Source organism: Tachypleus tridentatus, chromosome 6 (genome assembly GCF_004210375.1).
Source record: "Tachypleus tridentatus isolate NWPU-2018 chromosome 6, ASM421037v1, whole genome shotgun sequence".
NCBI classification, from domain to species: domain Eukaryota; kingdom Metazoa; phylum Arthropoda; class Merostomata; order Xiphosura; family Limulidae; genus Tachypleus; species Tachypleus tridentatus.
The window spans coordinates 72,590,880-72,608,862 of record NC_134830.1 but is presented as its reverse complement, the minus strand read 5'-3'; the positions used below and the strand labels follow the sequence as shown (position 1 = coordinate 72,608,862).

Below are 17,983 nucleotides of genomic sequence, written 5' to 3'. Positions count from 1 at the left end.
ACTAGGTCACGTTGGTATTTGCAGGAACGAGCTTGCTGACATCTCATCTAAACTTATCTGTTCTGGTACTATCACTGCAGTGCCTGTTTCATACATGGACTCTGGTCCTGTATTCAAGGCTCAGCTCCTTCCCAGTTGGCAGTTGACTTGGGGTGAATAATGTGAAAACAAGCTTTTCCAAATAAAACCCTCTATTAGAGTTTGGTCGTCTTGCTTTCATAAGGATCGGAAAGAGGAAGTTGTTCTAACTAGACTACATATTGGTCACAGTTTTTTAATTCATCATTTTCTTTTATCTGGAACTGATGCACTAGTGTGTAGTCTGTGTAACACTCAGGTCACAATAAGCCTCATTTTGCTTTTTTGCTGTCATTATGACTCTCAAATATGGCACCATTTTAAACATGTTCTGTCCCAAGGTTTGTCCACAATGTTAGACAGTGTTATTGGTTATGGTGACACTGTCCACTTTGGTAAAGTTTTTAGTTTTTTTAAAGGCCATTAATCTTTTTAATACCATTTAAGTTTTTAAATTTATACATTAGACATTTTTTAATGTGATTCCCTTTTAAGAATCCAAGTACATCTAGTTTGATTTGAAATTAGAAAATGGCTGTAACATCAACTAACTCAAAACCAGGACTGGAAAGGCCAACTTCAGGTGACTAACTCTGCTGTTTGAACTACCTATTAGTCATCCTGGTGAGTTATTATTAAAATTTTGCTACAAGTCTTTTAAAACTTTTATCACTTTGCTTTTTAAAAATGGTCATAACGTCAAATAACTTACAACTAGGACAGGAGAAGCCAACTTCAGGTGACCGATGGTGGTTTTTGTACTTACCTGTTAGTCTTCCTGGTGAGTTATGATAATTACAGTTATGCTACAGAAAGTCCTCTACAATTTATATAACTGTAGTTTTTCTCTTAATGCTGTAAACTAGATGTAAACATTGGTTTTATGCTATTTATGTTTTAAACTTTGTTTTACCTTAATTTCCTTTTATAAATTTTACTAAATTTAATTTTAACTTTGTGCCGGATATTTGGCACAGAGAGCCTAGCTGCTTTGTGCCATAAAACACTGAACTAACCAACCAGTCAACTACTATGCTACTAGATGGATTATGGGAAGTAAGGAAGGAGAAGTAATATGCTTTGAGCATTAGAGGCTAACAGTGGAGCTTAATATTGTAGTGAGATTCCAAACTACTTTTAATATAATATACTCAAATTCAGATGGTTAAGTACTACAGTCTATGAAGAGTTAGTTACTTCTAGTTTTTAGTTGTGTATTGCAGATGTTCATAAGACAGAAGTTTTTATATAATTGTTTATAAAAATCTTGCACCCATATTTAGTTTTAAACAGTAATAGATGAGTACTGAGTGAACAATAAATGGACTGTAAAATAGTGTTTTATTAAATATTAAGATTCAAATTTGCCTTCAAAGATTAATTTTACAATGTTTAAATACCTATATTTTCATCATTGAAACAAACAATAGGTTTTTTTTTTCATTTAATAATATAGGGTGTTGACACATACTATGTAATTTTATCTTAGTTAATAATGCTTTTAATGACATATGCCTAGTGTTTATCAAAGATATAGTGAATAGTTAAAAATGGAAGGGCTGCTGAGACTGTTTTTTTAAAAGCAAATATTTTCACTAAGCATAATATTTGTTTCTTCAGCCTACTGTGCTTGGTGATCCGGTAGCTGAGACAGTTTGTATCTTAGCTGACACTGATCAATGGTAAGTGCTAAATACTTGTTGTGAGAAATTTTATATGGATCAGAGTATTGTAGTTAACCCCAATCACTGATAACTGCAGAGAAAAAGACATTTAGAAATTTAATACTGGATTAAGTATTATAAAAGTTGGAATACAAATGACAATGAAAAAACCTTTTACAGATTTCTAGAAACATAAAAATAAATTAATTTTTAAGAAAAATAAAACATATTAAAATTAGTCTGTTATTTGTTTTTTTCTGAAGGAGCGTCCATTTAATTTCAAGTAATCGACAGGATGGAGACAAAACAGGATCTTGCAGTCTAAGGGTGAGCATGTCACCAATTGTTTCAGGAATATGTGAATCCTTAATACAGATGTGTAAACTCAAGATGTCGCCTGAGTTTGTAAGTATTAATATCTTATGTATACAGATGATCACAGTTCTGTTAAGCTAATAAAACTAATTATTCCACAAACATCACACCTATCTACATTTCTTGCTGCATATTATAGGATTAATAATTTTACATGTAAACCATGAATTTTTCAAAATTATTACATCTTTGTTGTAAGTGGAAATGAACAAATTATGGTAACCATCAGTGATTTTATATCCTGTAACTTGAATCTTTTGTTGCAGAGAAAAATCTGTGTAGAAAGTTCTTTACATAGTATTCATTGTGGAATTAGTTCTGTTTCATTGATTTCTGTTAATTACTTTGTCATATTTACCACTGTTTTAAATTCTTTCATACAAGTCTTTATTGTTATTATTGTGATCATTTCTCATATAATGTTACCACTTATACATTTTGGTACCTTTTAAAGTGTAACTTTATTTATTACATCTGCCTGCCTTTTAAGTAAATTAATTATGTTGATAGGGAATAGTTCAAGTTTTAACCTGTCAGACATCCCAAGTCTAAAAGTGTGTATACTGTTGGTATCTCATAAAAATAAAGGTATTAAATTGGTCTTCATGGTGGAATTGGACAAAATTATGTCTGGTATCTTAAGAATTATTATTTTAAGCTGTGTTTACTTTATGTAACGATTACATGATTTAAAATTTTGCTGAATAATCTATGAATTTTAATTTTTTTGCATAATTTAGCATTTTTGGCCACATAATTTTAACTGTTTGATACATAAAAATCAGAGCCATGTGACACACAGTGTGTGTTCAGTAAATTATATTTATATCTTTTAACTTGTTTATTTTAACTAGAATATTAGTATTTTCCTACATTTAATTGCACAATTTTCTAATTCATTTAACTTTTGGCCTGGCCTGACCAGGTGGTTAAGGCATGTGACTCATAATCTGAGGGTCATGGGTTCGAATCCCTGTCACACCAAACATGATCACCCTTTCAGCCGTGGGGGCATCATAATGTGATGGTCAATCCTGCTGTTTGTTGGCAAAAAAATGTAGCCCAAGAGTTGGCAGTCGGTGGTGATGACTAGCTGCCTTCTCTCGAGTCTTACACTGCTAAATTAGGGACGGCTACGGACATAGCCCTCAAGTAGCTTTGAAACAAACAAAACCATCTAATTTTTATCCTCATAAAATGTTTTTCTGGCTCTACTATCTGCATTATCCTTCTGTTGTGCTCTATGGTGGAATAGTTTTGTGTTTGTAGTAATGTTTATTATACATTGAGTTAATCTAAAGTTACACTGTCAGGGTTATTTATTGGACATTAGACACTAGATATTGTTATGCAGTGTTATATAGTTTTATGGTCATTGATAATGTTTATTTTAAGGAAGAGGAATGGGTGACACTGCATTTACTAACATTAAAATTACTTATTAATATATTTAACATATATATTTATTGTTTTTGATATGAGGATTATCTTGCATTATTAGCTTGGTATTTGAATTAAAACAGAATTTCATGAGGTTTAGAGCTTAAAATATAACTAACAATGAGAGTAGTTAAATAAAGAATTGATGCATTCTAATCTTTTATACTAAATTTGCCATATTCTGTGATGATGAGAAAACCCACTTGTACAAAAGTAAATATACCCCACAGTTTAAAAAATCACGAAATCATATACGGCTGCATACCATATATTCCTGACATCAGCATAAAAATAACAAATATTTATTAAAAACTAGCAACAAAATATTATATTCCATTTAATACCAAATTTATTCAAAAACCAGGCACAAAACTAAGGTCTATACTGTGTAAAAACTACATTGACAAACACAACACCAACATTATTTATGAAATACAATGTAATAACTGCCACAATGTCTATATTGGAGAAACAAGTAGAAAAATGTAAACCAGATTAAAAGAACACAAAAAGTCACCTTCACACGTTTTCAAACACTTCAGATCAAATAAACATGACATAACCACAGAAAACACCAAAATACTAAATGAATAAACAAACATAAACAAATGCAAAATTAAAGAAGCCTTACTGATACAACAACTCAAGCCCAAAATAAACCAATACAAAGGAACACCTTTATACCTATATTAATAAATATATCCAACATCTAAGCATGCCCTCTACATTCCTACACTCAGTTACACAACCGCCTTCAAACATATGGTCAGCTACTGGTCAGTGATCCTTTCTTTCTTTGTATACCTAACAATGACCAAAGAAGGTTGAAATGTTGTTTGCTCCTCTACTATTGCTTTCTCTACCCATACCAGCCATTTTTAAATGTATAAATTAGCTGTATTATTTAACATATGGGTTAATTTTTCATATTGATTTGTATAGGTAACTTTGTGTGATCAGAAGTTAATGATGATTAACTGTAGTCTTATAATCTTTAAAATTTGGTTGTTATTCCTTAAAAAGTTTTGGAATTGCCCTTGAATTTCTCATCAGGATAAGTATATGGCCCTGAACAAAATAAAATTATTTTTCAAGAATGCTGAAAAGATGTTCTATTTGAATCTTCAGATTTTTTACTTATGTTTTAATCCTACTCTCAAACAATTATCAAAGTATATTAACTGTCAGAAAAGTATAGTTGACATGGTCATTTGATATTGTTCATATTTTAAAACTTACACATTTTTTTTTCTTACTTGATTGTTCAGTGTTTGATGCATCTGGAAGACAGGCTTCAAGAGCTTTATTTTCGCAGTGAATCTTTAGTGTCTTACCTTGCAGACAACAGAACTCCTGATAGTCTGGATAATGCTGTAGCTGTGCTTGGATTTGACCCCACTGACTTACCTCTTCTAATGTCTGTGGCCTTAACACATGCACCTCAGTTAGGAGGACCTACCTGATGATATTATTAACATTGAGAGTTTTGGAAGAATCCTTCAGTAATGTTTTCTAGTCATTTCTAGGATTTGAGGTGGTGGATCATTTGTTGTGATGGACTGGTACAAAAAGGAAAAGAATAGTATTTAATTTGGCTTCTTATATTACAGATGGCTTCTGATACAGAAAAAGTACATAAGTTAAGTTTAAATTTTTACTGAGTATTTCACATTAATGGAATTTTTTTTTTAAATAATAGACTTTTTGTATACATTTCTTTGTGTTTTCTCTTGACTATTTTCTAATCATAAACCAACTGATCTCAAGACTGAAGCTACAAAAAATTATTCAGAGGCACTGGAGTGAATTTAGTTGTATGCTGTAGTTCTGGCAAATAATATATATATATGTAATATTGTAATGGGGGAAATAACTTTATAAAATAGTAATTTATGAAATTGAAACTTAAACAGATTTCTCTTTCATTTAGGTATTATAAATATATTTTCATTATGTAGGTTTCTTTTGTGACATCATAACTGCTGATAAAATGTCTGTGTGTCATCCTTGGAGGTGAAATCTAGTGCATACAGTGCTAAAAGAAAGTAATATTTTATTCGATAAATTAGTAAAAAGGGTACTTGTCATATTGTATAAGGATATGCTTATACTTACATTTAGGTTATTTTGAATCGTAAATTAAAGAATGTTTTTGAAGTACATTATTTTCACTACCAAGGTAACTAAACTGATACAAAGAGTTTGAATCCATAGTGAAATACCTTTCTCTAGGTATAAAGTTATCTTCTATACACATAGTTGCATGTATGAAAGAACCAGAAATAAATAATAAGAAAGTAAAAAGTAGGAGTGGCTGTAGCTGGCTTGTTTCCTTCTTGTGGTATTTGGTTTCAGTATTAAGGATGATATATACTACCTGAACTATGCAGTGACAAATGTGCTACAGTTTAAAAGCCTGTGCTTTGGATGGCTCTAAACTCTTCTATTGTGTAAATTCAAACAGTCAAATTAAAGTTTGAAAGGAAGTTAATGTAAATTAAGATTGAATGAAAGTGTTAGCAAAGTAGAACTTTTTTCCAGATGGAAATAAAATTATGTAATATTAAATACACAAGAAATATAGAGTATACAAATTAGGGTTGATGGAGGGTTTTTTTGTTTTGTGTTTTAATAAGCTAAAATTTTTCACAAGAAATGTAACCAGACTTAATGAATTGTATATACAAGTACAGGAATATTAATTCATAATTTTGTGTAAATGTATTGGATGAAACTCCCTCAATGAAATGTTGTGACAGCTAGATTGTAATTTTGGAATGTTTTTTCTACATGCTTGGATGGAGTGATGTATTCTGGTAATGAACTTTGGACATTTGAGACAACAAAGAAGTTGTTTGTTTTATGATTTATTGAGTGCCATGTGCCAAAATATGCCACAGCACAAATAATAGGTAGCAACTTTGTTGCACCTTTTGAAACTAAATTTCATGTAGTGTATTGTACAACTTGTACAAATGTATTTAACTAATTTTTCTAAGTAAATCTCACAGGTTCAAAAGTTTGCATTGAAATATAAATGTATATGCTGTATTGTGTTATGTAACTTTTGGGTTAGGCTTTGTTTTCAGAAGTGTATTATATGCTCCAGAATAGCATTAATTAGTGTTATTGTTCACTTATTTATTTTGACACAAGTATTGTTAAAAATATCAATTTTGTTATTGAACATGATTTAGGTAAGTCGTTACTCTGTCATATTGTTGTGAAACTATACAAATTTGTGAAAAAGTATTCAAGTAAAGTGTGTTTCTGGTTACTAGTGTACAATTCAATGCTTTCATAGGATGCAATACAAATACAAGTTTTTGTCAGCAATTATCAAAATGAGTTTTAGTAAAGTAAATTTGTAAGAAAAATTTAGAAAAACTGCTATTATGATAACATTATTTGAATGTTCCATGGTCACATCCTTAGCATTTATTAGCAGACCTTGTTGCACTAAATTATCAAACAAATACTGACTTCAGATAGCCCAAGATGTGGCCTTGCTTTCAAAAGGTTATTTTTCACCTTTGTGCCTCATCAGGTAATAACTGGTTGTGAACCAATGTTAACTTTTGTGTTTATCAGATACAAAACTGTCTATTTAGTCATATTCCAAACTTATGATATTTCAAAATATACATCATTGTTGGGTTTTAGAGAATTCTGTTGAATCAAAACAGTTTAGTTCTCTTATCAAAATGTTCATTTACTGTAGTATCATGTTTATTATAAAATTGATTAATTCCCTAAATTGCTGTTATAATAATATAATGAAATGTTAAATTTAGCAAACTAATTTAATTCTTTCTAATTGCAATATTTGATGATGTAAATTAACATATATTAAATAAAATTATGATAAAGATTTATACCATTTGTCTAAAATGATGCAGGCATTATCTGGTAACAAACTTAAAAATTCTTAGAGCATTGATATAGTTGGGTCAGTTTAAAATGAAGAAGTATGATAAAGAATAAAGTGAGATTGTACTTTTATCTTCACAATTAGAGTATATTAGTCTACTTAAAACTAGAAGTTTTGGATTTGTAGCTTTTTTAGAGTAATACATTTTTCTTAATTGTATCATATATGCCAGAAAAATGTACACATTTAACTTTAATAACTGCATTTATGAGGCTACAAACAACTTGCACAGTGTTTTTCTTTTCTGTTTTGTTAATTTCTTTTATTACACTACGTATTTTTTCTAAGAAGGTATTCAATCCTGTATTTTCATATTCATGCAATGATCAATTAAGTATATGAGAAATTTCAGGAAATGAAAATTTATTGCCATCTGTAGATACAAATGATAGTTATAAAATTGTTGAAATTATTATGTTGTTATTCTTTCTTTTTATGTTTAATTAATGTAGTTAAAGAAAGAAAAAGTTTTGCTTTTTTAATTTTTTATGCCTTAAATTATGATTACATTTATGTTATTGATATGTCTAAATCAAAATGTTATTCTCTTAATCTCTATATAATATGAATAGTGTTATGATACTAATTTTACTCAAATTTTTGTTGTTGTCAAAGTCAACTATAATTTATCAGGCAGCATTTTGTAACCTCATTATTATATGTGTAATCCCAATTTTTGTCATACTGTTAAACTAAGTTCACAATCCTGTAAAAATCATGATAAGGACATTGCCCTGTATTTATATGACTGTGGCATCAGAATGTTAATGTTTATAATTTAGTGATGGTTGTATTGAGTCTAAAAACATTTTCTTATGTCACGAAAGTTCACTTGTTAACTGTTTGATATTAGTAACTATTTATTTGGGTATCTTTTTCTTTAAAAGTTCCAGATATATCTGGAAATATACCTTCAATGTTCTATGAATTAATTGGGAGGTGACAATTACTTCTTTCATAAATAGGATTTTTGTATCTAAAGAATTAGCTGAGCATTTTGATATAATTAAGATGACCTGCATTTTGGTAATTTTACACTAACACAATTAATATACATCACAGATTATTGTCTCAGAATATGTTAGAAACTTGTATATGGCAGAAATGTGTAAATAAGAACATATAGTTTCCACAACTAATAATTTGTTACTCCCAGTTATATTGTTTCTCACATTTGCAGTGCTTAATGATACAAGAGTAAATAACAATTAAGAGTGCGTTTAGATAGACATGGATTTTTGTATAAATTGAGTTTTTCATTATCTTTCTTTAAAATAAAGAAGTTATGCAATAGTCTTGCTTAATTTAAATATGATTATAATGTAGGTGATTTGAAATTAGTAAAAATCAACCTTATATGGCTTAAAATTAATATTGAAGATTACTTAGAGTGTCCAAAGACATTTATTATGCAGATATTCAACAAACAAGGTATTTTTAAACTCTGATAATGCATATTTGTTTCTAGAGAACAATAATGATCATGTTCATATAAATAGAACATTATGTTATTCTTCAGCTGAATAAATGCAACTTAGACAAAGATATTGATTGTTGATAACAGTTAAGAACGTTCCTTAGGAAACAGTAGATAAAGACAAAAATAGCCAATACAAGTTTAAAAATAGCACTTCAAGGAAAATCCAAAATTTGAAGGTGGTGGTTAGCTAACTTTGATGGAAAAAGAATACTACCTTATAATTATTTTTTTTTGGGAACAGCCAACAGAAAAACATAAATTTTCAAGAAATGAAAACAATTTCAGAATTAATAAATTGCTCAACACTTTTGAATGAAGTGGATACATAATACTAAGCACAGTTGGCCTCATATGATAACACTTGTGCAGTGCGGGTTATAAGATGGATTATGACAGTATCATAACTGTTCTTAATATGTAAGTTCACTTGAAACACACTTCTAAAAAAGGGGGTTTGAAAAGACAAGAACATTATTGACGATACATCTTCTGTGGCGTGTAATAAGATTTAAAAAAGGTGATATAATGGTACTTTTCTGTCTTCCACTAGGTGCTAGCTCACTTCACAGGCCTAGGTTCTGACATTGCTATCTCAGTAGAAAGGTTTTTTCTTTTTTAACAATTGTATTTCCTCATACTCATTCATTCTTTCAAAGATTTGTCACAAAAACATTTGTATGTCACACACTGCTGCCAGTGCAGGTTAATTACTCGAATGCACTTATGATATTTTTGTGTACAGAGTGCAATAAAATGAGTTTTTCAACACCTGATTTCAATATTTTTTTTTATATTAATTAGTTAATACAGTGAAGTAAACATGTCCGTCGTATTACAGGATGTTTTATTTCTTAGAAGTGAATTAAAAGAAAATGACATACAAAAGCATATAATGTATATTGTTACACAGATATAAAGATTGAAAACGTAGTGGAAGGAAGGTTCTTTGTTGTTTTCATTTGTACCATGTTACAAAAGGAAAAGTGTTACATACTTTGGTTCTAGTTTTACTTTTTAGAGGTTCGATGAAAAACTGTTTATATATGAGTAAAAACTAAAGATATTCAAGGTCAGTATTAGATGCTAATAAAGAGCGTTGGAGGAAATGGTATTATGTAATCTGGAGTACAATGACATGGTAGCTATCTATATACAAACCCTATAAAACCGTGATAAATCTACATCTGTAGATGTATCCGAAACGTTGTGTATTTACTAAAATGTCTAGAAGGTGATTTGGTGAGATGATCAAACAGTTATCTTTTACTATAAAATTGGTGTTTGTTTGCTTTGTTCTTTTTGTAAGAAGAGCAGCAAGTTCCATTCTTAGGTAAAGTGCATTTTGTCCCACACAAAGGAAGGATGAACCTTAAGCATTGTAAAAACAGCAGATGCACTATTTAATAATAAATATCAAGCAAATAGCCTGATATGGCTTTTCTAGATTTCTGTTGGCAGGTGTAGAGAGAATTTTTTAATTTTCAAAAATAACTGTTTAAACATTAATGCAGTTACTATGTGAGATTGAGCTAAATATGTAATTGCGTTAGTCAAATTTTAATTTGTAATGCAACTGAGGCAGTCTTAAAAATTAATCATGTATTGTTTTTGCTTTTATAGTTTTTGGATAAATATCTGAACTAACGCTTAAAGAATGTTCTCAGAACTGCCACGGGACTTGTTTGCTGGGCACGATCTTGTTTTCGCTTTATCAGTTTGGCCCAAATAAATTATGATTTTTAAAACAAAACAAAAAAGCCTGATCTGGAACGCCAATTGGTCATCGATGTTTTAAAATGTATTTAATGGGGTGTTTACTCATGGGTTAATTGTAACAATCATAAATACAATGTAACAACTCTTACAATTATCCCCAATCTAGCTGTATATATTAAATGTAGCGTAAAACAGACACAGATGTGAATACAACTGAAATCTAAACTTAAACTACCTTTATATACTTAAGGTGAAGTTGATGCCATGCACATGGTTATGTACCTGATGAAATAAAATCATTGAACCCTGATTTTATGCACTTGGTTGAAAACAGATTTTAATTAAACATTTGTTAAATCGGAGGTACGAGAGAGAGAAGCAGTAATAACTGATCTATACTTTGTACAAACAGGAAATATGTGTTCCATTTCTGATAAATTGGGTGAAGTGTTTCAATTGTCCATACTCTCCCATTTCTTGACCTGGTGGTTGAGGCATTCAACTCGTTCATTGAGGGTTGCGGATTTGAATCCTATCTGTAAACATGCTTATTCTTTCAATAATTGAGGCTCTATAATGTGTTGGTCAAAGTACAGTTAACTAGCTGTTAACTATATATATAACTTAATAGATGTTTAGCAGATTAGAGGTAGTCCTTTGTGTAGCTTTGTGCTTAATTCCAAAATACTCCATTTATTCAATAGTATCTGTGGTAGTAAGATGGTATTTATGTGGTTTCCACGTTATTCTTCGTCCAGTAATTGTTTTGACAGTGAATATGCAATGAATTAATTAAGAGTATGTAGAAGGAAACTATTATGATTTATAATTTGAGGAATTTTAAGCCAATTGATGAAATATTAAGAAATACGGGATGCTGAGGAATTTCTTTAATTATTCGATCACTTTTAAGAATATTCTCAAATGCTCACATCCATGAACGGAAAATTGACAATTTTCTCATTCATTAGAGACGACGTTACAGTCATCACATATATATTTAGTCGTAAACGAAGATAATATTAGGTAGCACAGTTTCCTTTTCCAATCTTAAAATATTGCTATTTATGATGTTACATATCAGGTCATCCCTTAAGTAATGTCCGATTTTAGGTTTAAACGCTTATAATGTTATTTAATCAATAATCCATGTTCCATTATTATTAACTACTCTCTGCCGACAATTCATAAGCTCCTGAGTGCCACTTTTATAAAATTCTTGGGGTTTGGAGGAAAAGAATGTAGAGAGAGTAGTTTTGACATCTTTATGTGTTCCAGGCTCTTTTTCCATCAAGATAGTTCTGCAAACTTCGGAATATATGATAATCAGATGGGGCAAGGTCTGAAGAATAAGTCTAGTTCTTCAGTCTTTGCGGATGTGATCATTGCTGTATAGGCCTTGCATTATCCTGGTGTAACACAACACCTTTACGACTGATCAAAGCAGTCCTCTTTTTTTTCAGTGTAACATTCAAGCGCTCGAAATGTTGAAAATAGAAGTCTGATGTAATCGTTACGTTGAGTGGCAGCAACTCAAAGTGGATCACACCAACAATACCCCACCAAATACTTAATAAGACTTTCATGGAGTATAGGTCCATTTTGGGCTATGCTTTAGCCAGTTTATTTGCACTGAGCCATTGTCTACGGCACTTAACATTTTTATAAAATATTCATTTTTCATTTCCAGTCACTAGTCTGTTGAAAAAAAGGCGAGTTACGTTCACGAGAGTGCAGAGAAGTACAAATATCCACTCTTGCTCTAAGGTTGGCTTCTGTTAAATCATGAGGGACCCATTTCCCAAGTTTTGACACCTTTCCACGCTGTTGCAGATGACGGTGAACTGTTGAATGGGTTGAATTAAGCTTCTCTTTTTAGTTCTTCAACTGTTACAGCACAATCTTCATCAAGTGCAGCCAGCAGTAAGTCATCATTAAACTCAACAGGACAACCTGGACGTGGCGCATCACTTAAGCTGTAGCCACCTCGTCAGAACTTCTGAAACCACCTTCGACATTTTTTTTCATTGAGAGACTCCGCACCATAAACATCTTGAATGTTTCGTGTAGTTTCTGCTGCACTATTGCCTTTTATAAACTCATAAAGCATTATATGCCTAATGTGCTCTTCAGACACATCCATCTTCATAATGGTTTATTTGATTAATGATCTGAAAAAGTGGAGCTGGGTTAGTTTTTTTTATTTGTCTGAACATTTTTGTACACGTCTTACTACATATTTTAGTCATTAAAGCCTTTTGCAAAGACAGAAATGATGATGCACGTTTTGTATTAAATGTTCAGACATTACTTACGGGATGACTTGATAATATATACACGTTTTGATTAGTGTTTTCCTTTTACTCTATTATAAATAATGAGATGTTATATAAGACAAGACTAGCCAAAATACAAAGAAGACAGATTACTTATGAACTCATGGTGTGTATGAACCCGAACCCACAGCAGTTATGTTTTTTTTAAATAGTCTTTTTTATGTAATTTTGTAACGTTTAAATAGTGAAACATTACTAATTTAAAATTCCTAAGGCATAATAATAATAATACTTATTTACATTACTTTTGGAAAGATTATAGCATGCCATGAAAATTTTAATTTATTAATTAAGCGATAGCATGTAACGTTGTGACTGTTTAATTTTTCACAGACTTTAATACATTTTCTATTTAAAATAAACGAAGATCTGTTTGCTGTTAAACGCAAAGCTGATCAATTTCCTATCTGTACCAGCATCATCACAGGTATCAAAAACCGAATTTTAGCGTAGTAAGCTCTCAGACTTACAGCTAAGTCATCTGAGAGGCTTCATATAGAAGAATATTCCCAGTGGTACAACAGTAAATATGAAGTTCTATAACGCTAAAAACCAGGTTTCGACACCCATGATGGGTACAATACAGATAGTCCTTTTCGAAAAACATGAGTCTTTGCTTTCCTTGTACAAACTCTAAAACTGAATACATTATTGTCTACGCAATGAAGTGTGAAGAACTAAGTGCTAAAGCGCAGTTCTAACACTTATATTACAGACTAGAAAATGTGTAACTTTGAAGTTGTAAGTAGGTCTATCTTATGTTCAGAATTTGACAATTTCAATAATAGTACATACAAACCTTTTTCCTTCTTTTTGTTTTGTTTGTATGTTTTAATGATGTTAAGCTCTGGTTGACAAATGAAGTCAGCAGTGTCATGAAGAATCACTAAACTAATAACATCAATATGCTTGCAAGGGCAATTAAAAATCAAAGTATTAATATGGTGTCCTTAAGTAATTTTTGTCGTGAGTGAAAATTCAAGTTCAAACAAATACTAATAATTGAGTTGTAGGCTGAAATAACACCATGAACTATTCTTTTATTTTTTGAAAGGTAGACGACGAAACTGTACGAAGGTTTTGCGAGATAAAACTGCGCAAGTTTTAGAGTTCCTTAAGTGCGATTTAGCGATGTTGTCCTAAGTAGAAGTATTTATGTCAATAAACGCAAATCGCTTATTTATTTTTTTTAAAGCAAAAGCAGAGTAGGCTATCTGCTGTGCACACTGCGGAGAATCAATTCTAGTTTTTAGCATTATAAGTGCTTCCCAGTGACACAAAGGCATGTTTACGGACTTATACTGTTAGAACCCGTGTTTCGATACCCGTTGTGGGCACCGCACAGTTAGTCCTTTGTGTAGCTTTGTGATTAATAACAAACAGCAACAGCAGCGTTATGAGTCCCTAAATATATCAGGAGACTAAACTCAAGGTATTAATTTTAACGTTTCAAATGTTTTTTTGTTTTTTTTTACAGTATGTCTGGTATAAAATTATCAAAATCAAAAGATTCCATTCTTTAAGCTCTTAAAATTTATAATATCCCTCCATATATTCGATATTATCAATGGTTATATAGGCATACGATGGGTTTATTATCTTGAAATTGTTACGTGTTCTATAGTAATTCTTGTGCCATGAATCATAAAACACAATCCATTTTCTCCATCACGAACAGATTTTTCCACAAAACCTCATATGTACTTTTACACAAGTGAATTACTTTCATTGAAACCGGTTCAATGTTAGAAATGTTGATAGCCACTGACTGTAGATTTCTCTAGACCGCTCGCGACGTGAAAGCTTCATCGATCGTTCCAGCACAAATAATAAATATAATAATAATAATCCGATGTGGTAAACAAAATGATAATTTGATCTAAGTAAGATTTTCTACTTCCCGATTCGTTAAAAGTCCTTACGTGATATAAAGAAATATATTTTAAAAATCTACGTATCTGAATTATAGAAAATCCGTTATTTTATGAAGTTTAAACACACAAATAATGGATATATCTTTGATATTACACCATTTATTTAATTAAATACTCCTACCCTAATGTACTTAGAATCTTAACTGATCAGAGATGTTCAGTCTGGAGTTCTCATTTGGCCCGGCATGGCCAGTTGGTTAAGGCACTCGACTCGAATCCCCATCATACGAAATATATCCGTCCTTTCAGCCGTGAGGCGTTATAATGTGACGGTCAATCCCACTATTCGTTGGTAAAAGAGTTGGCGGAGGGCTGTAATGACTAGCTGCCTTTCCTCTAGTCTTACACTGCTAAACTAGGGACGGCTAGTGCAGATAGCCCTCGTGTAGCTTTGCGAAAAATTTCAAAAATCAAATCTTTTTAGAAATGAAAATAAATGTATTGATAGTTTTACCGACGGAATTGACTTTGCAAATACTTCAAACATTATCAAAATTCTTTAAAGTGTTCAATGCCTTTATGGATTTTATTTTCAGTATTTCTCCCCTTTTCTAATTGTTTACTACATTATTTATGTAAAGTATTTTTAAAGAGCTTTACTATTATCTTGCTACATGAGGTGAAGCTACGCACTGCCCCACTGTTAAATGTGGGGTTAAAAATCAGGTTTCGATACCTGCGGTGGGCACAGCACAGTTATTCTGCCGTGTAGTTTTGTATAATCCTGAAAACCATAATCCCAGCTTAACCGTAAGATTGTTTCCTAATATTTGCACAGAAATACTTAAGGGCTATCTGCTATAGCAATATTTTTATTTATTTAGAACTTTTAGACCAAAGGGAATACAACTAGTCAACATTTCTCCTCGTTATCTTTGTGGCTTCTCTTGCTTGACAGAATAGTGGGATTTGACAGTCATATTTATAACGCACTCACAGCTCCAAGGCATAGAGCTCTGGATGTGAAAGTATTCTTTAGCCAGTTTTATTGGAATATACCAACATAAAAATATTTTTTAACTTATGATGTGGAAATTCGTATGTGAACACAAAGCTGTGCTACCGTCACCTGACAAGTGTATTTAATGATATCTGGCAAACGTATCACAAAGTTACAGCTCACCTATTTCACAAACCGTGCTCGAAGATAACTAGTGCAGTATGCTCATTCCTCACATTGTTATGTTCGCAATCGGATCAGTTACTATTATATGTTCTGGGAGAGATAAAACTAATTGCAAATAGGTATTGAACCTTTCCACTCATCTTACGTTTACTTCCGTTAACCAACTTGAAGTTAGTATTCGCTAACGTAAGTGGTAACTTTGATGAAAGTGTCTGAAACACTTGGCTGTTCCAGGGCCAAATAAAAATACAACCAGATGTTTAGATACGACTATAAACGAATATCACACGCAGTGTGTGTGTGTGTGTAAAGAGAACCCCTACAACTTTTGAGACAGAGTCTCCACAGACTGGTGACTAATTCGACTTAGCACAAACTATTTTAAATAGATAGCCTTTCAATTATTTTAGTGTTATAGCGTTTTCCTTTTTTCAAATTTGCTATATGTTCTGCCACATCCTATTCAGTGCTTGAACATGATTTAAAGAATTCTATTTGTTCACATCTGAAGTAAACAACTCAGTTTCTCTCTAGATGATGACCATTATAAATGTATCGCTGCAGCTGTTACTCAACGGTTTGGATAGAATACTGAATCTTTTGCTTCATGGTTTGATTTCATTTTTGCTTATAACCCACAGTTCACTGCAAGTACAGCTAAGTTGAATACGAGGTGAAAGAGAATTTGGGAGTTGAGTTACAATAAGATTAATCACGATATATGATAAAAGCTGCTACTGCCTTCTTATACTATGTTGTTTTACTTCAGCTAAAAACCGCTCAGCTTCAATTAGTGGCAGAATGATCCTGTTGCTGCATAGGGTCAATTGACAATTTTGTATAAACTTCTCAAAATGGTGTAGTCACAAAAGTAAGAATCTATAACTGACTTCTCACACTAAGACTCTCCATTTAATAACGCTTTTTATATGGTCACAAATGTACTGTTTCCCATGCCAAGCCAAGATTCTGATAAAGCTGAAACTTTGGAAATATACATAAGAATTATAAGTAAGTGAAATAGTGCAACTACACCCTTGTGCAAATTAATTGAAACAAATGGTCATTTTACAATATTTTCAGCATGGCGGCCGGTGTAGGCTCGCTGGACCCGCTGATTTCCTTTAATAGTCATTTTTTCACACAGACGGCGTCATTAGCTGTGTTTTGTAATACGGTCAATCTATTTTTGGGATATATGACGAAATTTTGAGGAATATTACGTCATTTGAAATTGCGTTAGAAGGGCAAGGAGACCAGTCAAAAAACAACTTCTTACCAACTCAATGAAAAAAAAAACGGTATCAATAGGGTCTGAAATACAAGAACTGGACGCAAGAACAATGGAGGAAGGTGTTATTCAGTGACGAGACTCATTTCTTCGTACATGTTCGCAGGTCACCAGGTGAGAAACTTCGAGAATCTCACATCAATCAGTTCGTAAAACATCCTTTGAAGAAGATGTTTTGGGGCTTTTTCAGCTACTATGGCGTCGGAGGCTTACATATCGTAGAAGGTATGATGCGAGGACCACAGTACATCGAAATTTTGCAGAGAAGAGTCGTTCCAGAATTGAAAAAGCGATTTTCAGATGGATCCGTCATTTTACAGCAAGATCTGGCTTCGTGCTACATATCGAAACTTGTGAAAAATTTTATAACTACAACTCGAATCAAGGTGCTGGACTGGCCTGGAAACTCTCTGGACTTAAGTCCTATTGAAAATCTTTGGGCAATTTGTAAAAAAAGACTTCGGGGAAAAGACTGTACTACGAAAGATAAGCTAATTGAAAGCCATAATTGAGGTGTGGTACCGCGATCCAAGAATTAGTAAAGAGTGCAGTCAACTCGTGGACTCGATGCCAAAGCGGATTAATGATCTTCTGAAAACTAAAGGCGGTCAT

The 17,983-nt window shown here is 31.9% G+C and overlaps 1 protein-coding gene across 10 annotated transcripts in view; it reads left to right on the top strand.

The window, feature by feature from the left end:
- Positions 1-9,739, top strand: part of LOC143252792 (folliculin-interacting protein 2-like) — a 116,593-nt gene extending 106,854 nt beyond the window's left edge. For 9 of the 10 annotated variants that reach the window (XM_076505495.1, XM_076505497.1, XM_076505498.1 and 6 more), the window contains 3 exons: positions 1,699-1,760; positions 2,006-2,147; positions 4,826-9,739. In XM_076505495.1, the coding sequence (XP_076361610.1) occupies positions 1,699-1,760; positions 2,006-2,147; positions 4,826-5,020 (399 nt within the window). In that variant the 3' untranslated portion in view covers positions 5,021-9,739. Of the gene's footprint in view, positions 1-606; positions 703-1,698; positions 1,761-2,005; positions 2,148-4,825 lie in introns of those variants that run through there. The other variant, XR_013029142.1, reaches the window with a different exon arrangement.
- The last annotated feature ends 8,244 nt before the right edge of the window (positions 9,740-17,983 follow it).